The following is a 25,303-nucleotide window of genomic DNA, read 5'->3' as shown; positions in this document are numbered from 1 at the left end:
CGCAGAAGATATTTCTACCAATTTTCATTCCGATTCAATTATTCCTTCACAAAGAAAACAATGCTCAGTTTCCAGCCTCGAATAAGAACCTACCCCGGTTTATTGAAAAACTAATATTCGTCTCGTTAAACTGTATAACGTTTCCACTAATTCTTTTTCCAATCCAATTATTCCTTCACAACAGAAAACAATGCTCAGTTTCCAGCCCCGAATAAGAACCGACCCCGGTTTATTGAAAAACTAATATTCGTCTCGTTAAACTGTATAACGTTTCCACTAATTCTTTTTCCAATTCAATTATTCCTTCACAACAGAAAACAATGCTCAGTTTCCAGCCCCGAATAAGAACCTACCCCGGTTTATTGAAAAACTAATATTCGTCTCGTTAAACTGTATAACGTTTCCACTAATTCTTTTTCCAATCCAATTATTTCTACACAGAAGAAGAAAAGCGTAAAAGCTTGATTTCCAGTCCCGAATACAAACCCACCCTCGCTTATTGAACACATTCGAGGATCTCGCTTTAATGTTCCATAGAAGGTTACGAATTTCGTGATGAAAACTCGCAGAATACATTGTGAAGATTGTCTGCTCCGAGAAAATGGAAAAAGAGAAAAACACTAATTTGTTTCTCTTATCCGAAATTGTTATACTTTCGTCCCAGAACTCGTAATCCCGTTGCGTGAGCTCGTCAATAAGAAAATCCTCGATGAAGGCTCTGGCCCCGTCTGCGAAGCTTACGTGTGAAATCATCCTCCAGTCCCCGTTAATGAGTTATGTAAATTTCATAATATTAATAAATGAGATGTAAAGCCGTAATGAAGCAACAGGATGATGTGCCTCTCGTAATCCCACGGGAAACAATCGCGTGAAATTGTTGTGTCGTTTCGTAGCAGGTGCGCGAATCTGATTCACTTGTGCTCGCATTTGCATCGATGCAACGGGTATACACGACACGACAATTCATCGGGAAACTTTCCACGGACTCGAGCGCCGTGTGTAATCCACACCGATGAACAATATGGTTTCATAAATTGCGTAAAATTAAAAGTCGAGGTGAAGTTGAAAACCTCCTGGCGCCATGAGTAAAAGAAAAAAAAAAGAAAAAAGAGAAGAAGAAGGAAACAAGTTGTTTGCGCAACCTTTTGTCGACTCCGTGAGAAAGGTCAGGAGTTCGCGGTAAGATGAGCATAATGAGTCGGGTAACGTTAATATGCAGGACGCATTCTTCTGCGTATACATATTCATGACACCACCCCGGGAAACACACGTCCAACATTACGAAACAACGTCAACAATTACAACACGACACTTGAATGCATATGGTAGTTTGTGTTTAGCTGTGTTAGACCTAGAATTAGGTTTAGAGACCAATGGAACCCTTATAGATGCAACCAGTACTGTCTTCTTTGATACATATATACATACATATATATAGAGAGCGTAACATATACAAATTGATGAACTAGATCACCGAGTACATCGTCGAAGGATACTTTAAACCTAGTACAGTGAAGCCTCTGTTGAAAAAACAATGTTCGGTGTTCGATTTCTGATTGTACTGACCCTTTCCCTAGTTCGTTAGGTAAGTAAAAACACTAATGCTAAGTAATGCCTTTGAGCCAGAGAGTTCGGTAGAGGTTTCACTGTCTTTGATAGTTTGAGAGACTGTCTGACCAAGTGGCACGAATTCCTAGATATTGCAAAATTGATACGATGAAAGAGAACCCAGGATACCTGGAATCTTATCAGTCGTCCATTGATACCATCACTTGGTACCTAGACTCTCGCGAACATCGATGAGCTCGGTGATCGACCCAAACTGGTAGATTCTATACTCGAAGTATTCCCCAAAGTTGTCCCCATCAATCATCGAGATCCTTTTGATGATGAATGTACGCCGTTCACAGGTACTGTCTATGAGCGAAGAGCTCAGGCGAGCTTTGTACGCCAACAGCGCCGTCTCCTTGGACAACGACGTGATCGTGCCTGACCTGGTGGGCACTACAGAAATCCTCAGCGACGAGCACAGGGAACATCTGTGCCGACACTTGCCCGCCAGGGCTGAGGGCTACCTGTGGACCCTGGTCTTCAGCACCAGTCAACACGGCTTCAGTCTGAACAGCATGTACAGGAAGATGGCCAAGATAGAGAGTCCCATTCTGCTGGTCATCGAGGACACCGAGGGCAACGTGAGTACACTGTTCAATTTTCTGGGATGATGAGTTACTGTCGTTTGGTACTCGTGTGGGTCAGGACCTGCTTAGGAGTCTCTGACCCAATCCAGACAGTTTATTCCTTCTCAGGACCGTGCAGCATGCTACTATTCCTACGTAGAGGGGGTCAGTGAACATATTAATAAATTCCAGTGTCCTCTGCCCTACATATAAGTGAGAGCAGTTCTCACTCTAGAGACTCTGGCCCATTAGTCGATACAGCTTCGATTCTGGATACTTATTTCTTCCTAAGGCGATCCGAGTGACGTTTATTCGTACTTAGGGGATCAGTGAACGTGTTAACGAGATTACTGTTCCTTGACCCACACCTAGGTCAGGACAGCTCTCGTTCAGAAGTCCCTGACCTATATATTAGTCTCAGCTTTGACTTATCACATCCCAGAACGTACGTGTGAGGGACACTTATTCCCACGTAGACGAGTCAGGACACATTAATAGGTTCCACTGTACTCTGACCCATTAGTCGGCAGAGCTTTGATTCTGGATGCTTATTCCCTACTAAGGCGAGAGCTTAGGGGTCCAATGAAACATTAACAAGATTACTGTTCCTTGACCTACACGTAAGTCGGAACAGTTTCTCGTTCAGAAGTCCCTGACCCATATATATTAGTCAGCTTTGACTTATCGCTTCCCAGGACGTGTGTGCGTAACGCCTATCTCGCTTAGAGGGTCAGTGAGTACGTTAATAGGTTCATTGTCCTCTGTTCTGTATCTAGGTCAGAACAGTTCTCACTCAGGAGACTCTAACTCGTGTATTAATTAGCACACCTTTGATTACGGAGGGTTCTTCCTTCCCAGGACCTTAATCAGTCGGTATAGCTTTTGGAAGCCTAAGAGCGATACCCACTCCTGCTCGTGGAGACAATAAACGTGTCCCTCGCATTAGAATCATCATTATACCGGTTCACCTCTTTTCAAGTCCCTCTGCCTCAGAATTGACTATACAACAACTGGTCGCCAACGCGCATCCATCCGCTGAATGTATCGCTGATTCCAATTACGAGCGAGTGTTCGAGTAGAGAAGGGTGTTTCTTTGTTCTCGAATTTCGAGTGCGTACTTCCTCGACTACTGTTCCGTTGTATCGCAAAAGCTTCCACGGTGACGTAGGAGGATGATTGTGTCACGGTGCTTTGAAAATTACTTGCTTTGTAGTTGCGTTCAGTATTCGAAACGTTGAGATATATTGCATATTTGGGACAACAGCGACGAGAGGAGAACGAGACACCCTCGTTTCGCAGAGTCGACAGTGACGGTTTAATACATCTCGTCGCGTCTGTTGGATGAAAGCAACAAACCATCTGAACCATCATTCTTTGTGATTACAGGTGTTTGGAGCGTTGACCTCCTGCGCTCTACACGTGAGCGATCACTTTTACGGGACGGGAGAGTCCCTCCTCTTCAGGTTTATGCCCAGGTTCCAGGCATTCAACTGGACCGGGGATAACTTGTATTTCATCAAAGGCAACAACGAGAGTCTTGCCATTGGCGCTGGGGAGTAAGTACTGTCTCTCTCTCTCTCTCCCTCCAAGACCGTTGTTTCGTGGTAACCTGTCCTCTTTGTTACCCGATAGCCTGAAACACTTGGCGCACAGTTGGTAAAGCCAATCGTAACGATCGTTTGAAAAATATATGGAATATACAGGGTGTACGGTAACACGTGAGACACACCTCAACGACGAAATGGGTTCAAAGTGTTACAATACACCTTGTATATACTCTTCCTTAAACCGTGGATCGGACAGACGTGCCTTAAAAGCTACTACTAGGTAGAACCTCGATAGTTGCGCACAATTTGTGCAATTATCAAGGTAAGAAATTTGATAAAAAAAAAAAGAAACGGGAAATTACATTAGCACTGGCGTAATTACGTTTCACTCTTTCAGTGGCAAGTTTGGACTGTGGCTGGATGGCGACCTGTACCAAGGTAGAACGCAGTCGTGCAGCACGTACGGGAACGAGCCGTTGGCGCCGCGCGAGGACTTCGTGGTGAAGACACTGGAATGTTGGGCGTTCATATAGGACACGGCCACCTCGTACACGTTGGCCAGGACTACGCCCTCGCCGCAGCCTAATTTGACCTGAACTCGATAGTCTCGTGGAGGTTCATCGTCCCCAGGAGAGATCACAGGAAGACTACAATTTCTAAGAGACATTACCAGAGGAGATTAAATCGTTTAATGGGTTTACCTACCGGCTGGCTTGATCACTACTGATAGATTCTAACGGATCGAATAACATAGAACTGTCAGTGTCTAGAGAGAAACGAACGAGTGTGATTCTATAGGAAGAACGAATCCCCCCTCCTCGCGGTTAGAGGGGTGGAACGCGCTGAAGAGAAAGAAAACAATGGCGACGATATACGATTGCCACAACGTCAGGCTAGAACGTTGACCCACGGACTATTATACAATAATTATCGATTATCGTTTAACTGTCCTATTTGTTTTTCTATTTTAAGTTGTCGTATTTATTTTATTTTTTATATATATATATACACACACCGCGCTTGCGCGCATATATATATATATATATATATATATATATATGTATGTGTGTGTATGTATGTATATATATATACCCACATATATGTATATATATATATACATATACACACACACACACATACACATACGTGTTTCGTTGAATGAATTGTTAAAGAAATCTAGTTTCACGAATCGCGTGTCGTTTAAGATTATTTAGAAAGGATCGACGACGATCGTGTATAAAAATTTGTTTGCCCGATGGATCGTCGTTTCGAACTAGTCGCGAGAATCACGATCATTGAAGGTCGTTATGATCGCAAACAAAAGAGAGAGAATGTGCAAGCGTGAATGATCGGACGAGCTTTTGGATGAAACGATAACGAGAGAGGGGGGATGTATGCCGCGTACAAGGAAAAGAGAGAATCATGTCAGAGTCGGATGATAATAGTCTACGAAGACGATAGTGAAAAACACACAGGCATCATGAGAAATGTTAAGCTAACCGTTTGTTGATGTGTAGATAATTGTAGATAGTAAATGTAAATATATGTATTACCAATCGTGTTAACGGTACAGTTAATTTTAAAGAAGCAGCATATTATATACGCTAATGGCAAAAAAAAAAATAACAAAAACAAAAACGTTGCTGAACTTCCGTGTAGCTCGTCTCACGTTATATCCTGGAAGGACACACGCCGGCTACATATACACACACACACCGTGTACACAATTTTGCGAGCAAACACTGAACGATACTCTAACGAATAAAGAGAAGAAGAGTTCGTATTGATCTTTTACGCTAATACGCGAACAAAAAACCGAGTGAGAATTGCGATTAAACTGTCAGCGTGGCTGATATATATCGAGATAACGCATGGAGGGAGCGCGATCTTGCATATTCTTTGGTAAACGGTGAAAATCGTGCTTCTTGAGTCTCGAGTGACCACAACGAAACACACACGCCTGTGCCTCGCTTCGCTCTCTTTCTCTCCCTCTGCTAGAACACAACAGTAATATATACCCCATCTATAGGAGTCCTGCGTATAATCAGAGCCGAAGGAAAAGTATATATACACACTATGGTCGTACGATTTCGAACGTCTCGGTTTTGTATAAAGATGCAGACAATAAGATGTTTGCTACGATAGTAGTAGCAGCAGCTTTTTGTTGTGTCGCCGTATAAATCACTTTCGAAATATATGAACTCAAAATGTTCTCCAATAGTGCGTAATCTGCATTGGTCGAATATCTGAGCGAGAAGAGAAAAACAATATTGCGTTGTTGTTTTCTATATCGCGTAACGATCAATTTCGCTCGGCTCTGAGTACTACCCGTGATAAAATCGTTAATTCACACACAACCACGAGACTGTCCACGAGCTTATAGTCTCTATATTGTATTAGGATCAATTGACTGTGTCGCCCACCGTTTCTACCGCTTTGTAAACACACAGATTTCCGTTCTTGAAGGCGAAAAAGACTAGTCTAGCGTCGAGTGATTATTTAGTAGAACGAACGCTACTAGTAGAGGAAATTTTGATAATCGATTTTATAAATTGATTTTTCCCTCGAGAGCCTGGTCGAAGAAAAAAAAGCTTAATTCGCGACGATTCAGCTCGAGAATGATTTTCTAGAGGCTCCACAACGAGATGTTACGTCGGGAAGTAAAAGAAAAAAAAAAACGAAGAAGCAGACGAAAAATGAAAACACCCTTTTATACTGTAGCGAGTATATACCGTTGCCATTCCTTCCATTTTACTAGGAACAGTTTCTAACTTGTGTCGTTTCTACGATTTTCGATCTTCGCATTTCTAGGGCTGCTTTTTTTTTTAAAAAAAACGTTACACACACGCCGATCGAGAGAAAAAAAAATTTTACGCGATCGCACGATCGCTGTTCGCCGAGGGGAAGGGCTTAAAAAAAGCAGCGCGATTTCAAACGGCATGGAAAATTATATGTCTCGAACTATCTGTTCGCTTTCAATGTTAAATGGCGCGAAAGACTGAGACACAGTGATGGTGGATCAAGAGAATCGTAGATCTGAACGAGACAGGGAGTAACCCGGTGCACTGGTTATGAAACGCACTTACAAAAAATAAAAGTAAAAAAAAGAAACATTGTCAAATAGTAGAAGATCCCATGGAGCACAGTTTCAAACAGAAAAAGAAAAAGAGCGTGGAGGAAAGCACAAAATGTATTTAAAACGTAGCTACTACCCGCTTGTTTAGGTTAGCTTTCGGGTACGTTGGTACACTAAATGCGACACGCGAGTATCAATCGTAGCATTGTCTAGAACTTACAATTAGGCGTCTAGGCGTACTCTTGTGATACTAACGAGGTAAAAAATACAAAAAATACAAAAAAAAAAGAGAAAGTCGCTCCTAAACGATGTATCGAGCCGCTTCTATAGTGTGTGTCAGTCGGTACAGTGCTTTTCCTTTCACGGTAGAGCGATCGTTCAAGTCAAAACTGATGAAACTCGTTGAATCTCGATTGAAAAAAAAAGTCAGCTAGGACAATACAAATTCGAAGAACGCAAAAGGGGGTAAAACAAGCGAAGTGCTTGACCGTGGCGATTTTTCATTCTTTTCTGTTTTTAAGAAAAGGACTCACAATCCTCGCCTTCGTGTCGAAAATCACGGTATAAATGTATATTATAACGAAATAAAAAAAAAAATGATTGTGTGTGTGAGAAAACACTTTTTCGTTCGTTTCATTTTTCGTTTCTCTCTGTGTTCTGCTTTCTGTGTTCTCGTGATGTTTGCGTTACTTACTTCTTTTTGTTGATAACGTTTATCGGAAGAGAAAGATCGTTTAAATTTTGGTTACCTTATTCCGTTTAAGACACGCACGGATGTTGAAGTCGGCATTTTAAAAGACCTTTTACCATGTATCTATTCTACGAATTGTTTAATATTCTTTGATACTTTGATTATATAACATACACTGCTCGAAATAATTGGAGGATCACGAACTTTAACGCTTTAATGGCTCAAGCATGCTCTATAAGTTAGACATTCGATAAGAGTATTACCGATATATAGTTCATTCTTCTAAAGTATTGGAAAAAAAAATGTGATCTCTTAATGGCTTTGAGCAATGTATTACGAATTTAGAAACTTTTTGAATAACGGAATTATAACGAGGGGTATTTTTTTTAGCCGTAAACATTGTGAAAAAAAATATAGTAATCGTCGTCATGCTCTTGTCAACTGCCTGGAAGGATTCTTTTTCTTCTTCTGAACGAAGCGTATTCCGTACTAATTGTGAATGTAGGAACGTTTCAAGCACACTAGGTATCGTCTAATCTAAAATATACGCAACTGCCTCCACAAAGAAACTGTAGACGTAAATTAAGCGTGTTATGTAAAAACGAGAAAAGATTCTAATCGTAACTAACGACGATACTCTTTCCTGTACGATCAATTGCGACATATGCACGAGCTCGAACGCTGCACGTTACCTGACGATCTTCGACGTTTCGATTTAAGAAAAAAAAACAAACAAGATCATTGTACGAAAGAATTTGTCTTGCAAAGTGTTTCACGAAACGCTGCAAAAATCCGATCAGCCAAGATCGATGATACTTTACAATGTGCGTTTTGAACTGTTTAAAGATGTTTCTGAACTATTTGAGGATGGTAGCCTTTACTGTCAAACTCCCTTCCAAAGGTTCACAATTTTCTTTGGCTCTTTTGTAACTTCCATTATGTCACTCCTTGTGCTAAATATTTCATAAGACGTATTAAGAGATTTTAAACTGTCTAAGAACTAGCTGCAAGTAATTAACAGTTATCTGGGTAATGAAAGATTTAGGAATGTGAAAAGTTCATGCGACAGAAAGGAAAAATAGAACTTTAGATTCATCAGGATTGATTTGCATGGATTGCAAAGCTCAAAGAACTCTTCGAATACGTAAGGAAAAGAGTTGACAATTAACTGAGATAGAGCAGCATCTTTTTCCATTTCGAAAACACCTACCTAACCTCTGAAATAATGGAACTCGTTTAACCATATCTATTCAATAACATATCTACTCTTCAAATATTTAAACTCTTTTTAAATAAAACTAGAAGTTTAAGTTCTTTGATGTGAGTTTCTAAAGATTGAGTTATATTTTGTTATAAATATTTACCGACAAAGGCTACAATGCTAGTGGCAAATACTAGCAGTAAAAAGATTTGAATGATCAAGACCGAGAACGGTTTCTTACAAAGAATCAATTGTTCCTCAATTATCGGAGAAGGAAATTGCAGTACACTCATCTATCTTGGACACGTTAAAATTAGTTAACTGTTAAACATAGAAACAATCAATATAAGCGTATAGCTTTCTGCGTTCGTGTATGAAATATAGTAGGAGTAGAGAAATTAAGAATCTCTGCTGCAAGCAAAATAAGTTCACACGAAACCAATATAATCGCAAAACTGTATGTATATTTGTAGTTAATTAGTGAACGTTAGTGTACTAACAAAGAAAACAAACGTAAAATAACGATGAAGGCAAAGCAACAAATTACACGTCAAGGTGAAGACCTTTGGTATACACATTGTCAATTAGATTCAGACTGACCGCAGGGATTGAACACGCATAAAAAAAAAAAAACTCGATGTTCTTCAGTGTTTAGCTAGATATTGTTGTCGTCGTTGTTGATAATCGTGGTTAAGGCACGATTGTACGTCTCGGTATGACATAGCGCGGAGAAACTTGCACAAACGAATACAAAAGAAGGGTTAAGTCTTTAAATGTTCCATACGCAAAGATTCTTCGTTGCGAAGTCTTGTCAAAAACGATAGAATCGGTATTAGATACTCGAAGGAATCGAAACTTCACGCTATGTCGTTCAACTATAGTCTGTTGTACACGTATAAACAACTACTTGTACCAGAAACGAAAATACGTAGAATTGTAGAAAAACACAATCGTTCTCGTTGTGTATCCGATGCAAATTCGCATCTTCCACTATTTCCGATTTTTTTTTTTTTTTTTTTAGTTATTCAAATAGAGAGTATTAATTCGCGATAGAATTGAAATGGAATCGATTCCTTGTCCGAAAAAAGATTCAAATCGTAGAATACATTTTTCTTTAATACAATGCTTTCTTATGAACGGTATTAACTTTGCGTTTACATTGATATACACGCGTAGAGATGCTTCAGGCGATTCTTCTTTATGTATAATACCTCGACAGCATTTAAAGTGTTTTTTTTTTTTTTTTCTTAAAAAATGACGGTTAAGACAAAAAAATGTTACCTCACACTTTTGACTTTTTTTTACAAAGAGGAATCGTTCAATTTTCAGTTGTACCTCGAATCACAGAATACCCTGTATTTATGAATATTTTTAGTTACTTTTTATTTGGAACTATTCAAAACCATCAGGTGGTAACTGTATAATTTCGATACGTGCTCATAAATCGTTTCCCATTTTTCTTTCACACTGTTGATTTCTTTCAACGTTTCGTTTCATAGATCGTTAATTCGAGAAGATGAACTAATCACACGTAGATCTACCGTGTACTCCACTTGCAAACACGAAATACGTACAAGACTCGAATCTTTCCTGCGCAATCCGCAAAACGATATTCTAAACACATTTTTTACACTGTCAGCATCATTTCGATCGAAACGCGATCAATTCATCCTCGAAATTTCTTCAGAGGAAAGTGTTCTTTAATTTCTCCGACACTTGGTTGAAGTTTAATCGCAAGTAACCGAATCGTTTTCGTCAATCGAGCAATCATTATTTGATCAAATCGATCGTGATGCAAAACGATACGTTTACGTTTCGATACTCGACGCAGAGTTATCGTTTCGAGTATTCTTTTCCACACGTTGAATGAAATTAATCGTACATTGATCACGAAACCTGTTCTCCGATCACCGAATTTTTACATCGTGAAATCCAGAAAACTAAATCGTGTTAGTGTAACGTAACGATTCGCGAAAAAAGAAAGAAAAAAAAGAAATATCGAATTCATCTAACTCACTCGTCCCATTTTTCGAGGGGGTAAACTGACGTTGTCGAGAGACGAATATATATGTGTATATATATATTCACCGTTCGAAAAATCTGAACATTATAGTTTCGAGTCCTCCCACGAGATGCACAGAAAGAAAAGTCAGAATATCGAACAAAAAAAAAAAAAAAGAACGATATGGAAGAGGAAAAGAACCCCTCGAAATACATACACACACAACTCTCTGGACCAATGAATTTTACACTATTAATTGTACTGTCGCCTAAATCGCCACTTTCGTGGAAGTAACCTCTCTTCCCACCTCTGGATCCTAAGAATCTAGGACGCATCAGCAACCAACCAACTTATCATTCTCGCGTTCACGAGCAACAAGAGCAACCCACAACAACAACACATTATGTGTCTATCGTAATCGTATATTAACCAACTGTATACCGTGTATGTTGAATTAATCGTATGACGAGTCACTAAGGAACCGGGGTAGCACGTTTGCGTCGATACTCAATCCTTGGTTAAATCTTGTCACGTGGCATTTACAGATCCGAGATCGCGATTAGATTAAAATTTTTTTAACGATGAAGTTTTATTTCAGAAAATTTTTCGTTCGAGCAAACTAGTGCATTCACGATAACAACCAGTTATTCCAGAGAGACATTGTTGAACAAATGATATAGATTATATTTTTACAAACCGACCTTGTTACTTTTTCTTTTCAAATATTACAAGATCGTGATCGCAAACGTGTCCCACTCTTTGAATAAATTCGCGTGTAAAATGATGGAAAAGAAACAGAAATTGTTTCACTCCAAGGACTAGGAATGTATGTGCGCGTATGCATGTATATAACGCATATATATTCAATACACAGTGCAGGAAGTGTGTATGTGTGTATATATATCATACACGTGTACATTGCGTATACATATTATACATAATTTAGCGTCGCAGCGTGCATACACACAGCAGAGAACCGTAGCGCGAAGGAGGCCACTATACATATATACATAAAAAATATACATATACATATTATAAATATATACATACGAAGTAACGATAAATTGTAATGTTGTAAAGCTGTGAGTAAAAGAGTGTTACGACTACTAACGGCGGCACAGAGTTACTAAAAGAAAAAAAAAAAAAGAGAAAAAGGAGAAAACCGATAGGGACGCCGGAGAAAGAAAGGGATTTATTTTTTTGCCAAGAGAACACGCCCTCGTTTCACGGAGGGGTGCGGATATCAGTAAACCAATGGAGTATTTTGCGTATGTCGTACAGAAATGCGAGTACTCTGCTGCATGTTCCGTGCGTACGTTATATCGACGTCATAGTCAATCTGTTCCATTTAAAGAAAAACTGCAGACACTTTGAATGCGTGTGCGCATACGTACGCTTGACAATTGTGATACGTGTGCCGCGCGCACACGCATATATGTATACAAAGAAGAATATACAAAAGATATTCAATAAAACGCCAATATTGTGAAGTACCGGTCTTCCTCGTTAGTGTGTTACAGTCGAGAATGCACGAACGACCTTGAAAGGTCACTTGCTCGACCGTGAATCACGCACGCCAACCACGACACCCTCCACCTTGTCTCTTTCCGAGCGCATGCGCGTAGATATGCCTAAAATATGATCCAGATAAGACATACATTGACTATCCCAAAACGCCCTGTATTTCGTTTAATATTATTCAGAGGAGCACTCTTCCATTTTATGATTCGTTAATTAAGTATAAGTTCTTAAATCTTAAAGTCTCGCCGTAATTTTCCAACTTTTTTTCGTAAAATGAATTAAAAGGACTAAGAGGATAAAATGATTTTGAAATACCTGTTACCTTGCGAATAATTTTATTATAATTGTATCCAATTTTCGCTACAAATGACTGTAATAAGATTCGTGTTTTACCATATCCTGTTTCACATCTTTAACCGATCTACAGCCTAAAAATTCATCGATAAGATTCATCAAACTATCTCAGTTATAGTGTACATTTAAAACCAAATATTATATTTGAACTAATTGATTTACCTGTTAGTGCAAATGTCAGATCAATTTCTTTCCTGAACATTTCAAGAACTTGCTTTGCACCTTGTTCTCCCGAGTAAGACAAACCCCACAACATAGGTCTGCCAACAAATACCTGAAGATAATCAAATAAAAATTCATTGAGAATTCACATAATTCATTTGTGTTAAATTGACGTAATATGTTGTTTCACTCATTGTTACATAATCGTTTACTCGATTTTGTTAGACGTTCGAGTTTGTTAGTTCCAAGGAATTTGAAAAATACTTACCATTTTCGCGCCCAAAGCAATTGCCTTGAACACATCAATTCCTTGCCTAACACCACCGTCCATGTAAACTTCTAATTTACCATTCACAGCCTTAACTACATCCGGCAACGCTTCAATCTAGTAATTGTACGATGTTTTCATTATTTATGTTTAATACGAATATTTGAGATCCATAAACATAATGTTTCAAACATTTTATATTTCTCGATTCGATTGGAAAGTCAGTTAGATCACTTAACATCGAATCAAATCACGAGCTAAAGAAATTTAAAAAATTTAACGATGTTAACTTTCTTATTTACGAATTTTGCAAACGATTCTAGTTGCAACATAGAAGCACTGAATTGAAAATATCGAAATTCGAATTAAAAAAAAAAAAAAAAAAAATAGTAACAAACCGATGCTGGAATACTGTCGACTTGTCGGGCGCCATGATTCGAAACGATAATTGCTTGCACATCACTTTCGATAGCTAAAAGTGCATCTTCTGGAGTTAGGATTCCTTTCAAAATAATTGGCAACTTTGTTATGCTACAGAAAATCATGAAATAAGGATTAATTCCTGAGTCATGTAATTGTACATTGTGAGATTACTTTCTAACCTTTTAATCCATTTGATATCGTCCCATGTTATAGAAGCATCGAACTGTTTTGCAACATATTCGTTCAAGCTAGAACCACTCATTTTATTATTTACTTCATTCGATAAATTTCCCTCAAAATTCCCTAATCTGAAAATATTTCTTATGATTGTAGTCAAAGCATTTGCTACTGTGTACAATATATAGATGGCAGTAGAGTATCATGTTTAGGAGATAAACATTCTAACACTATATGTTAATTATATTGAACATTCTCTATGGTGGATATCGTTCTTCTACATCTTAATAGTTCAATGTTTTATTATAAAGGAAGTACCTCAAATGATTTGGAAGTGTGAATTTGTTTCTAACATCGGCTCGTCTAGCACCAAACAACGGTGCATCAACGGTAAGAACGAGTGCTTTAAAGCCGGCTTTTTCTGCTCGTTTCACTAAATTTAAGGTAATATCACGATCTACGTATATGTAAAGTTGAAACCATTTTATTCCTTTTGGCGCTGCTTCGGCCACTTCTTCAATGCTACTTGTTGCTATCGTTGACAACGTATAGATCGTACCAGCTGCTTCAGCGGCTAAAATGTTAAAAATTTTGTTCGTATACTATAAATTTCAAATGTTTGACAATATTTAAATTCGAACATTGCGTTTCGAATTTCTAATACTCAAAAAAATTTTAGTGATATTATTCGTTTCAAACAATGTGCATAATAACTGGCAGATAATGATTAAAATTAAAAAATAATGTTGCTGAGGCAAGAAATATTGGCCGCTCAATATTATTTTCCCAATTGTGAACTCCCACTTTACGCCATGCCAGCTTGCTTCTCTATTAGGGGCTGGAAGATAGGGAGTGTGTGTTTGCAGTTTTTATGCTTTTTCTTTTTTAAGTATACAATGAGGGGTTGCGGAGCGAAGAGACAAGAAATGGTGGGGATAGCGGATCGGTAGTTGTAAGCAGTTAAAATTTTCTATCACGTATCAGTATATATAATATTTGTAGTAATATTTCATAGTAATATTAAATACATTTATATATAGTTTACTAAAAAAATCTGTTTTTACTATATCATATGCAATTCACTCGAGAACTGCTTCGATCTCTGGCGATCGATCCTCAGTCGACGCGTGGCAACCGTGTCTGTCTCATGTATTTTATTCGAACAATTTATCTAAGATTTCATACTGCAAATAACAGCTGATTAGATAAACTTTTCCACACATGAGGTTAGTTTCGAGTAGATAGTTTATTAAGCAGGTGAATAGTGGCGGGTTTTCGCAAGTATCATCACACGACATGACTGTTTCACTATGATGAGGAGAAATGTGATAAGCCTAATAAAGTTCTTCTTTTTGGCGGCTTTTACTGTTTTCTTGACCGTTGTCGTATTTCGGTACGTACGGACATCACCTAACCATGAAATCGCAACACCGGTAGCCGCATTTGTAGCCATTGATGATGACAGTCCGAAAAATCTGATCGATTCGAGACAGAATTTCAACGACCATCTCTATCAGGTATGGGTTAAAGACCTGTTCATTATACGCGAGGTTGTTTGATGCAAGTGAAACAGGTTTAGCGATAGCTTAACCTTCTGCATTCCGCGCAGTACCGTATGATTACTTTCATGAACCCCGTTGTAAATGATATTTTATTTAAAAACGCGTACATTGATTTATTATTTCTAGTGTAAAATAAATCTAACTCCACAATGTAACATTTGAATAAAATTTTTCAACAGGATGAAGATGATAAAATAGATTGGCATGATTATAAAAAAATTGAAGAGGATGCGAAAAAAACTGGGATGGGTGAACATGGGAAGCCTGCATTTCTTTCACCATCTCTCGATGCATTGAAGGAAAAACTGTATCAGGTAAATGGCTTTAATGGTGCACTTAGTGACAAAATCTCGCTAAATCGTTCAGTACCTGACATTAGACATTCAGATTGTAAAAAGAAGAAATACTTAAGAAACCTTGATTCAGTCTCTGTGATAGTCTCCTTTCATAATGAGCACTTTAGTACTTTAATGCGTACTTGTTGGAGTGTTGTTAATCGCTCACCAGCATTTCTTCTAAAAGAAATAATACTGGTTGACGATGCTAGCACTAAAGTGGAATTGAATAAGACACTAGATGATTATGTTGCCGAACACTTGCCAAAAGTAAAGATTGTGAGATTACCAGAACGTTCTGGATTAATTAAAGGTCGATTAGCTGGAGCAAAAGTAGCAAGAGCAAAAGTACTTGTATTTCTAGATTCTCATAGTGAAGCAAATGTTAATTGGTTGCCACCTTTGCTAGAACCTATTGCACAAAACTATAAAAGTTGCGTGTGTCCTTTTATTGATGTGATAGCTTATGAGACATTTGAGTACAGAGCTCAAGATGAAGGAGCAAGAGGAGCTTTTGATTGGGAATTGTACTATAAACGATTGCCATTGTTACCTGAAGATGTCAAAAAACCAACAGAGCCATTTAAAAGTCCAGTTATGGCAGGTGGTCTTTTTGCTATCAGTGCTAAATTCTTCTGGGAATTAGGTGGATATGATCCAGAACTACACATATGGGGAGGTGAACAATATGAGTTGTCATTTAAAATTTGGCAATGTGGAGGACAAATGTATGATGCACCTTGCTCAAGAGTTGGTCATATTTATCGGAAATTTCCTCCTTTTCCAAATCCAGGAAAAGGGGACTTCTTAGGAAGAAATTACAAAAGAGTAGCAGAAGTATGGATGGATGAATATGCAGAATATATCTACAAAAGACGTCCGCACTTGAGATTACTGGATCCTGGAAATTTAACAGAACAAAGAAATTTAAGAAATAAATTACACTGTAAGCCATTCAAATGGTTTATGGATAATATAGCTTTTGATCTTGTTGATGTATATCCTCCCATTGAACCAGAGGATTTTGCATCTGGAGAGATTCGTAACATGGGTGTGCCAGAATTATGTCTTGACTCAAAGAGACAAAAGAAAAATGGGATTGTAGTAGTTGATGTTTGTATAAAAGACAATTCTAATATTCAAGGAGAGCAAGAATTTCAATTGACTTGGCACAAAGATATTAGACCGAAGAATCGTATAGAATGTTTAGATGTTTCTAGAGGAGATACAAAAGCTCCTGTAACATTATACCCTTGTCATGGAGGTCAGGGAAATCAGTTATGGCGTTACAATGTTGAAAAACAATGGTTAATGCACGGTTACTCGTCACGATGTTTGGATACAGATCCAGCAAGCAAAAAAGTCTTTGTAACCAATTGTGATTCAACATCTCCTACTCAGAAATGGAGAATTGAGAACGTGAATATGAAAGCCATTAATAACTGGGATAATGTGGGACCCAAAAGACATTAATTCCTTTAATCCTTATACTGTTATTATTTTCTATTTAAGTCTCATTTTTATTTGTGTGTATATACATAAACTTATTTCTTTTTCATTGACTAGTCATGTAAAATTGTAATTTCTAATTCCAATCTTTTACATCGTGCAAAACGTATTTTAAAATTGTAAAATTTTTTATAAATTATAACAGGACGTACGTTTCTTAGCATTCCTTACAGTATTTCTCTTTATGAAATCTTTCTAATGCGTTTATACCAATGTAAATATTGTACGAACCCTCTGTTGTGCCTTAAACATATAGCTGCATTTAAATCTACATATTAATTGTAGTAATTATATTATAAAATAACTTCGCTTTAATGCTCAATTTTTACCTATGACAGAACTGATCAATGCATAAAATTTCTTTAATGCCAAACTCGTAAACAATTAATTAAGTTCTTGACTGACAAACAGGATACTTTTATACCACACAATTAAACGTAAAATTAATTTTTTCGTGTATATTGTTAAGTAATATTCTGTACGAGCTGTTCAAAATAAACCAGAAATTTCATGTACAATTGATATACGAGTAAACAGCAATAATTCTTTAAGATATCTGTGAACATATCATCTCTGCACGCATTAGTAAGCACTGATCATTTGATAATATTTATACACTTTGTTGCAGTTTGTTAAGTACATATGTACCTACATAACGAATAAACGACAATTTAGTTACTATATAGGAAAAAATAAAGTAAAAAGAATCTATTTTATCAAAAAAAAAAAATTACCATATATCATCTTTTATTGAACTTCTTCACTTTGCTCTGTATACCCATTTAGGTTTTTACACAATAACATTCTGTAAAAGTAAGAATTTCGAAAGGTTTTACTCAACTGTGATCTCGGTACGTTTTCATCATTGCAATTATTTTTGTAAAGTGTTTGTATGATTTAATAAACATTTTTATTAAATTCATAGATGGTATATTAAATATGTTATTAATTCTCTAATACTGAATACATTTGCGTCAAAAACTAAATATAATGAGAAAATGGAGCAATAAGAATCATGCTAAAAGATAATAATGAAAAAAGTCTATTTTACGGGTATAGTTAACATTTTGAACTCTACCGACGTTTATAAGCACTTATCGACAAACGCGATTATGGGATTTTCGCGTGGCACATTCCCAACGTCCTAATCTTAGCATCGAAAGGGTTATAATATTTAAATTTACCTCTCGCATTTCCGCATTCCCCATCAGGATGTGCCATACGCTGCATCGCTGATGGTGCTACTCCTAATGGCATCGAAATCTCCTGACCTAAAACGGTAGTACGTAAATCCCTTTTGGAAACGTCCCTTAAAAACCTCGGTCGTATCCTGTATCTGAAAAGTGTCATGATTTAACATCGAAAGAAAAAAAGTTATTTCACGATATTATTGCTTTTCTAGAAATACCAGAGAATTGTTTTTTTAAATCCCATTCAAAGGTACACCAGTAGTGTTCTTAAAATTGTAGAAAATTTATTAGATCCAACATTATTAAATTCTCTGTATATGCGCAGAATTTTATTAAAATGAATCGGTAACGCCTCACGTGATCCCCTTATCACTGATAATATTTAATATTTACTTTACTCTGCAAGCTTGTGCAAAGAAATAATGGTCTAATTGGAGTACATTCTCCTTGATACGTACTTCCTGAAAGCCTCCGTGTTAAGTCTCAAACTATATTCCTCACCAGCTCCAGAATTGTAATAATCCCTTACAGGGGTTGCCAAGTACTTGTCGGCGTGTTTCTGATAGTCCTCTATGCAAACGAAATTGGCCATATTTTCTAAAATAAAAAATCGAGCGTAACCGCGATGTCGAATTGTTCTCGGTACACAACACTTAATTGAAACGTTTATCAAAGCGTAACGAAAACGAAATATTTGTTTCGTTTGCTCGCGCACACTGTGCAACAATTGGATGTATTTAATTCAAATTAGAATGTCTCTCCACACTTTGACACAACATAAATTATTAATAGTAATATTTTTAGTAATTAATTTGAATATCTGAGAGACGTGCGACGTAGAACGTGGTTTAAATGAAATTAATGCTTACACAGTTAGTGTCTTACTAATAGTAAGTGACTGTCAGTAACCAATGGCAAGTGGAATGGTGATGATAACCTATAGCGTGGTATATTCACTAATAACATTGATAAAATTTATTTGCTCTATTTAACTGAAATCGTATTGGCTCCATTTATCTTCCCAGAATGAATGAAAGAAGAGTTTTGTACTTCCTGATTTCCGTGAGATGAATAATTCTTTGTATACGTAATCGTTGTGAATAATGTAAACAAAGACGTTGTTGTTTATTCTGTTCAATCAGAAGCGCCTGAAATTCAAGATCAAGCGCTAAACTTATCGGAACAGATATTTCGACTGGCGTACTCGTGCATGCAATTACTTACATAACTTGTGAACCAGAAAAGAATTCAATTGCATTTTCACGAAATGTCGTTTAATTAAAATTTTAACGTACATTATGTACGTGTGGTCGATCATTCAATTCAATGGTAGGTTAATTCGAGTTATAATTTTACCGATATTAAGGACTTATTGAACGACATTAACTTCCCATATAATTTAAACGAGTTCGAAGCTTATTGGATTTTAATTTTTAAATTGATGGGATCGATTTTTAAGCGTATTAAAATACGTTAATATAATACGTTACTGTAATTTTTTAAGCTCACGTTTGTTCGAATACGTACACAATCTTTCTATGATGTACGCTCATCGGGATTATTTTATTTCGTAACGATAAATCACCCCATGGGAGATTGGTAAATGTTTAGTGCAACAAAAATATTTCCAGGAGTAAGTTCATCGTTAGTGTCAACGTTATCTGCACGTGATATCGTACGTAACACGTAGTCTCGATATTTTAAACAAAGTTAGGTAATATCGAGAAAAGTAGACAACTGTTTCGTTGTCCATTAGTCTGTTACTGTTCGTATATCAATTCAATTCGAAAGCGATACTAAAAACACGCGAACATATCGATCGCCCTGGTTCCTGCAGCGTGTTCGTGTATCTCGAGTAAAAATACAGCTCGGCACAAGCCTTAGGCAAATGCATACGACGTCTATGACACTTTAATATTTGAAAAATCGAACGTATACTCGCTTCTATAAATGGGAACAATATCAATGCGACGCAACTATTCAAATAAATAACAGATAACGCGAGCAGCTTCGAGGACAGTGTGTATTCATCTTGTGAATATTTTTGTATTATCCCGCGCTTGCAAGTTGACTCCAAGAGGAAACAGTGGTATCGGAATTACGGAATAAATTTCACTTTAATAGTTGAACTTAGAAAGCAAGTTACAATGTTAGGGTCAAAAATTATAAATTTCTATTAAATAATGAGAAAAATGATTGTTGTACGGGTATAATTTAAGCATAATAAATTAATTTTTGACTCATAATCGCACGCAGAAGTACAAATCCTAAAAATAATTTAATTTGTTTAAAATTTAAAAAATCCGAAAAAGTACAGGTGACTCCATCTACGGCAAAACGCCCAAGTTTGTCGAGAAATAATTCGTTCACGAAGGGCTAGATGGCGGTATAGATACTGTTAAACGTGTAATTGAATGCAGCTGTCAAAATATAAATTATTCACAGAAAATACGCTTAAATATCGCCTTTAGAGGTATACACAGGATGCCTGTTATCTGTGCAAGGATTGAAATAAAATTTATACATGTATTTTATGTAAACTACTTTACGTATAAATTTTATTCGACGCTTACATTGCAATACACGTTCTGAATAGAGTTTCAATACATAACATTTTTAACAATAAAGGATGGAAAAGTTTTACATTTTTATTAAAGAATGAGAAAAATGATTGCTGTAGGTGTACGATTGAAGCATAATAAATTATTTTTTCACTCCTAATCGCATGCAAAAGCACAAATCCTGCAAATAATTTAATTTGTTTAAAATTAAAATAATTCGAAAAAGTACAGGTGGCTCCATCTACGGCAAAACGCCCAAGTTTGTCGAGAAATAGTTCGATGACGAAGGGCTAGATGGCAGTATAGGTACTGTTAAACGTGTAATTGAATGCAGCTGTCAAAATATAAATTTTTCTAAGAAAATACGCTTAAATATCGCCTTTAGAGGTATACACAGGATGCCTGTTATACGTGCAAGGAATGAAATAAAAGTTATGTATGCATTTTATGTAAACTTCTTTACGCATAAATTTTATTCGATACCTAGATTGCAATACACGTTCTGAATAGAGTTTCAATGCATAACATTTTAAGCATAAATTATAGTTTGCACTTACATTCTAGCAGAGATCCTAGACACTCCTAAATGCAATATTTATCTTCATTTCTATGAGCAGTTTATTGTTTCTCAGTTACATTCTAATGCTTTATTAGTTGTACCTAGAAAACTTGGTACAATAAGGGATGGAAAAGTTTTAAATTTTTATTAAATAATGAGAAAAATGACTGCTGTGTGTGCATGAATTAAGCATTATAAATTAATTTTTGACTCCTAATCGCATGCAAAAGCACAAATCCTGAAAATAAATTAATTTATTTAAAATTTAAATAATCCGAAAAAAAAGTACAGGTGGCTCCATCTACGGCAAAACGCCCAAGTTTGTCGAGAAATAGTTCGATGACGAAGTGCTAGATGGCAGTATAAGTACTGTTAAACGTGTAATTGATGCAGCTGTCAAAATATAAATTTTTCTAAGAAAATACGCTTAAATATCGCCTTTAGAGGTATACACAGGATGCCTGTTATACGTGCAAGGAATGAAATAAAAGTTATGTATGCATTTTATGTAAACTTCTTTACGTATAAAATTTTATTTGACGCTTACATTGCAATACACGTTCTGAATAGAGTTTCAATACATAACATTTTAAGCATAAATTATAGTTTGCACTTACATTCTAGCAGACATTCTAGACACTCCTAAATACAATACTTATCTTCATTTTTATGAGCAATTTATAGTTTCTCAGTTACATTCTAATGCTTTATTAGTTGTACCTAGAAAACTTGGTACAATAAGGGATGGAAAGTTTTAAATTTTTATTAAATAATGAGCAAAATGATTGCTGTAAGTGTATGAATTAAGCATTATAAATTAATTTTTGACTCCTAATCGCATGCAAAAGCACAAATCCTGAAAATAAATTAATTTGTTTAAAATTTAAATAATCCGAAAAAGTACAGGTGGCTCCATCTACGGCAAATCGCCCAAGTTTGTCGAGAAATAGTTCGTTTGCAAATCGCTAGATGGCGGCATAGGTACTGTTACAACGTGTAATTGAATGCAGCTGACATTTTAATGCTTTATTAGTTGGACCTAGAAAACTTGGTATAATAAGGGATGGAAAAGTATTCATCTCTATTAAATAATGAGAAAAATGATTGCTGTAAGTGTATGAATTAAGCATTATAAATTAATTTTTGACTCCTAATCGCATGCAAAAGCACAAATCCTGAAAACAAATTAATTTGTTTAAAATTTAAATAATCCGAAAAAGTACAGGTGGCTCCATCTACGGCAAAACGCCCAAGTTTGTCGAGAAATAGTTTGTTCGCAAATCGCTAGATGGCGCCATAGGTACTGTTAGACCGCGTATTCGAATATAGCTGACTAAATATAAACATTTGTTTCTATAACAATATTTATATATTTTTAAAAGGGTTTGCTGTTTTATATACTTTGTAAAATATACGCAAATATTCAGTACTTTCATTTGTTTTATACACATTGTTTCTACACTTTTTCTTGCTTTGTAATACTTTTAGAAAAGTTCTAATGAAACTTGTGTTTCTTTAATTTTCCCAGTCTTCACATTTCTGAAAATCAAATAATTACAATTTTCAAACGTAACGTATATCATATTTTTGGTAGTTACTTCCATAATATCGACAATATTATAATATTGTAATAATTAAAAATTAATTTCGTTTAAATTTAAGTTACTACTAACAAGTATTAGTTTTAATACTCACTTCCTGTCCCTTTTCAGCTAAACACTGTAAAAGATTTTGAGAGAATTCGCACTTTTCCCTCTTACTTGATTCGAGATAATGGAAGCACTCTATAATTGATTCTTCAACAAAATCTTTCAATTCTGGATCTTGAATATTTTTAATCATCAATGGAATCACTAAATCTTGTTCTGGAAATCCTTTTTTGTCTACCTATCGTTTGTCATGTATTTAGATATCATTACAAATTATTTGAATGGAAAAGGTTTATATAAAATTATGCATGAAGATCAAAATTGCGTGAAGTAAATCGATCAAATTATACTTACGACGTTCAATTCGTTGAAGAAACACTGCACAATACACTGCAAAATGTTAAAATATTACAGTTGGTTTTGAATTAATAGACCCTCTTTTCATCACATAGGTACATGATAATTTAGCTTGAAGTCAATTAATTTCACTTGAACTTCAATCCAATTTTTATAATTAATCCGAATGTTTTGCAATAATGATACAACAGATTTTAAAGAAATTACGAAAATAAATTTAATATTCAAAATTTTGTTCAGAAAAACTTACAAGTTGTTCTCGATCAGTATTATTGTTATAACTTGAGTCTCGATCATTGGTTTTACGAATACGTTTCATATTTTGAACATTCCTGAGGTTTCCATTTGTTGAGCGATCAAATCAATTAACATTCATATCGTTGCCCCCGTCGGAAGTTCTGTGCCCATATAAAGATTAATTAAAATTTAACGATTCAATCAACAATTGCAAAATAAAATTAATATTTGCAATTATTTTTATTATTAATTTTATATCAATGTTAAATTTCGTAGTTCTATACAAATAAGAATTATCTCGAACACGTTTCGATCAATACGAGAAATTATAATCATTAATTATTTCGTTAAATGTTATTTATCATTTAAATTACACCTGTATCTTTGATTGTTCGTTGATTGATCGTACGAAGACCTATCACTTTTTTTAAAGAAAAAATTATTGTCATTAGTATCCTCTTCAGAACTAAAATCACTCTCCGAACTGTCCCTTTCCGAAGACATAGAATCTTCATTATCCGTACTTAAACCAGAGTAACGTTTTTTGCAGGTTTTCAGCACTTTTTGAAATTGCATGTCTACTTGCTGATTATTTGAACGACATCTTAAAGACTAAAAAAATAGTATTTCTATATTTATGTTGAAAAGATTTCAATTTCAATACTAAATTGAACATAAAGTATCATTAGTAGTGTTAGCAGTAGCATTATAAGTGATAGTGCTGGTAGAATTATAATGATCATAAAGTAGAAAAAGTAGAAAAAGTATCAAAAAGTATCAAAAAGTATCAAAAAGTATCAAAAAGTATCAAAAAAGAATCAAAAAGAATCAAAAAGAATCAAAAAGAATCAAAAAGTATCAAAAAGTATCAAAAAGTATCAAAAAGCGCCTAAAGTATCAAAAAGCCTCAAACAGCATCAAAAAGCCTCAAACAGCATCAAAAAGCATCAAAAAGCATCAAAAAGCATCAAAAAGCATCAAAAAGCATCAAAAAGCATCAAACAGCATCAAAAAGCATCAAAAAGCATCAAAAAGTATCAAAAGTAGCAAAAGTATCAAAAGTATCAAAAGTATCAAAAGTATCAAAAGTAGCAAAAGTAGCAAAAGTAACAAAAGTAACAAAAGTAACAAAAGTAACAAAAGTAACAAAAGTAACAAAAGTATCAAAAGTATCAAAAGTAGCAAAGTAGCAAAACTAGCAATATTTCTAGTAATATTAGTCGATAATTACGAATTTTGTGCTAAGTAAGAAAAAACAAAGATTGCACTTTATGAAGTACTCGTTAAGACAACTTACTGCCCCCTCGTTGAGGAAAAGTAAAATAATACAGCATAAAGCAAACGAAACAAAATTTGTCATGATACGTTCCCAACGTTTCGTCGATTTAACGTACGATTAATAGAAGTTTGTTCCATTTCGGTTCGGTATATAAGCGAAATTAACAGGAAAACGTTTCGACGTTAATTGTGTGTCGTTTCACTTTTGAAAAGAATATGAATTCAATGGACGTTCCAGTGACACGTTGTATCCGGGGTTATGCATTTCCTGTTGAATGCGAATTGTGAAATCCGAGCCAAAACTAACATAAAATGTGTCGTATTGTGTTTTCGAAACATTCTTCCAGTCAGGAAAAGGCGTATTTCATCGTTCTGGATGAGAAACTCGATAGCATTCGGTTCATTCTTACAATCGTTAATCTTTTGTTTGCTTTTTGAATAAGTCGTTGATGTTTCAATTATACATA

General features: G+C 35.8%; 4 protein-coding genes across 23 annotated transcripts in view; 2 read left to right on the top strand and 2 right to left on the bottom strand.

The window, feature by feature from the left end:
* Nucleotides 1-12,184, top strand: part of Mtd (TLD domain-containing protein mustard) — a 252,832-nt gene extending 240,648 nt beyond the window's left edge. For all 19 annotated transcript variants that reach the window (XM_076308377.1, XM_076308372.1, XM_076308371.1 and 16 more), the window contains 3 exons: nucleotides 1,911-2,192; nucleotides 3,564-3,733; nucleotides 4,122-12,184. In XM_076308377.1, the coding sequence (XP_076164492.1) occupies nucleotides 1,911-2,192; nucleotides 3,564-3,733; nucleotides 4,122-4,257 (588 nt within the window). In that variant the 3' untranslated portion in view covers nucleotides 4,258-12,184. The remainder of the gene's footprint in view (nucleotides 1-1,910; nucleotides 2,193-3,563; nucleotides 3,734-4,121) is intronic.
* Nucleotides 10,691-19,273, bottom strand: Hao (Hydroxyacid oxidase). Of its 2 annotated transcripts, XM_076308385.1 has the most exons (10): nucleotides 19,067-19,273; nucleotides 18,654-18,792; nucleotides 18,190-18,341; nucleotides 13,918-14,173; nucleotides 13,602-13,730; nucleotides 13,398-13,530; nucleotides 13,000-13,116; nucleotides 12,732-12,843; nucleotides 12,538-12,643; nucleotides 10,691-12,325 (listed from the first exon to the last, which is right to left on the bottom strand). In XM_076308385.1, exons 2-9 carry the CDS (start codon nucleotides 18,785-18,787, stop codon nucleotides 12,576-12,578), a joined length of 1,101 nt encoding a protein of 366 aa, XP_076164500.1. In that variant the 5' UTR covers nucleotides 18,788-18,792; nucleotides 19,067-19,273; the 3' UTR covers nucleotides 10,691-12,325; nucleotides 12,538-12,575. The 2 variants fall into 2 exon arrangements, with proteins under 2 accessions (XP_076164500.1, XP_076164499.1); XM_076308384.1 differs by lacking the exon at nucleotides 10,691-12,325 and having other exon boundaries at nucleotides 12,534-12,643; nucleotides 19,065-19,272.
* Nucleotides 14,311-17,812, top strand: LOC143145211 (N-acetylgalactosaminyltransferase 6). The gene is made up of 2 exons (XM_076308383.1): nucleotides 14,311-15,116; nucleotides 15,341-17,812. Exons 1-2 carry the CDS (start codon nucleotides 14,910-14,912, stop codon nucleotides 16,967-16,969), a joined length of 1,836 nt encoding a protein of 611 aa, XP_076164498.1. The 5' UTR covers nucleotides 14,311-14,909; the 3' UTR covers nucleotides 16,970-17,812.
* A 3,460-nt stretch (nucleotides 19,274-22,733) lies between the features above and the next one.
* Obp59a (Odorant-binding protein 59a) lies at nucleotides 22,734-24,918 on the bottom strand. Its single transcript, XM_076310136.1, has 6 exons — nucleotides 24,856-24,918; nucleotides 23,933-24,170; nucleotides 23,572-23,672; nucleotides 23,319-23,354; nucleotides 23,011-23,202; nucleotides 22,734-22,854 (listed from the first exon to the last, which is right to left on the bottom strand). The coding sequence occupies exons 1-6, from the start codon at nucleotides 24,916-24,918 to the stop codon at nucleotides 22,831-22,833; spliced, it is 654 nt and encodes a 217-aa protein (XP_076166251.1). The 3' UTR covers nucleotides 22,734-22,830.
* Nucleotides 24,919-25,303: the final 385 nt, after the last annotated feature.

Source organism: Ptiloglossa arizonensis, chromosome 4 (genome assembly GCF_051014685.1).
Source record: "Ptiloglossa arizonensis isolate GNS036 chromosome 4, iyPtiAriz1_principal, whole genome shotgun sequence".
In the NCBI taxonomy this organism is placed as follows: Eukaryota; Metazoa; Arthropoda; class Insecta; order Hymenoptera; family Colletidae; genus Ptiloglossa; species Ptiloglossa arizonensis.
Note: the sequence above shows the minus strand (reverse complement) of the source record. Positions and strands in the feature narration are given on the sequence as shown.

What these genes read in the sequence shown, in the direction of transcription:
- LOC143145211 (XM_076308383.1), top strand. Translation starts at nt 14,910, where the DNA reads ATGATGAGGAGAAATGTGATAAGCCTAATAAAGTTCTTCTTTTTGGCG. An exon ending in TCAACGACCATCTCTATCAG is followed by an intron (nt 15,117 to 15,340) that starts GTATGGGTTAAA and finishes ATTTTTCAACAG; the next exon opens with GATGAAGATGATAAAATAGA.
- Hao (XM_076308385.1), bottom strand. Translation starts at nt 18,787, where the DNA reads ATGGCCAATTTCGTTTGCATAGAGGACTATCAGAAACACGCCGACAAG. An exon ending in GATATCAAATGGATTAAAAG is followed by an intron (nt 13,531 to 13,601) that starts GTTAGAAAGTAA and finishes GATTTTCTGTAG; the next exon opens with CATAACAAAGTTGCCAATTA. An exon ending in TCTGACATTTGCACTAACAG is followed by an intron (nt 12,644 to 12,731) that starts GTAAATCAATTA and finishes ATGAATTTTTAG; the next exon opens with GCTGTAGATCGGTTAAAGAT.
- Obp59a (XM_076310136.1), bottom strand. Translation starts at nt 24,918, where the DNA reads ATGACAAATTTTGTTTCGTTTGCTTTATGCTGTATTATTTTACTTTTC. An exon ending in TTTTCCTCAACGAGGGGGCA is followed by an intron (nt 24,171 to 24,855) that starts GTAAGTTGTCTT and finishes CTATTTTTTTAG; the next exon opens with TCTTTAAGATGTCGTTCAAA. An exon ending in GAACAATCAAAGATACAGGT is followed by an intron (nt 23,673 to 23,932) that starts GTAATTTAAATG and finishes GATTTGATCGCT; the next exon opens with CAACAAATGGAAACCTCAGG.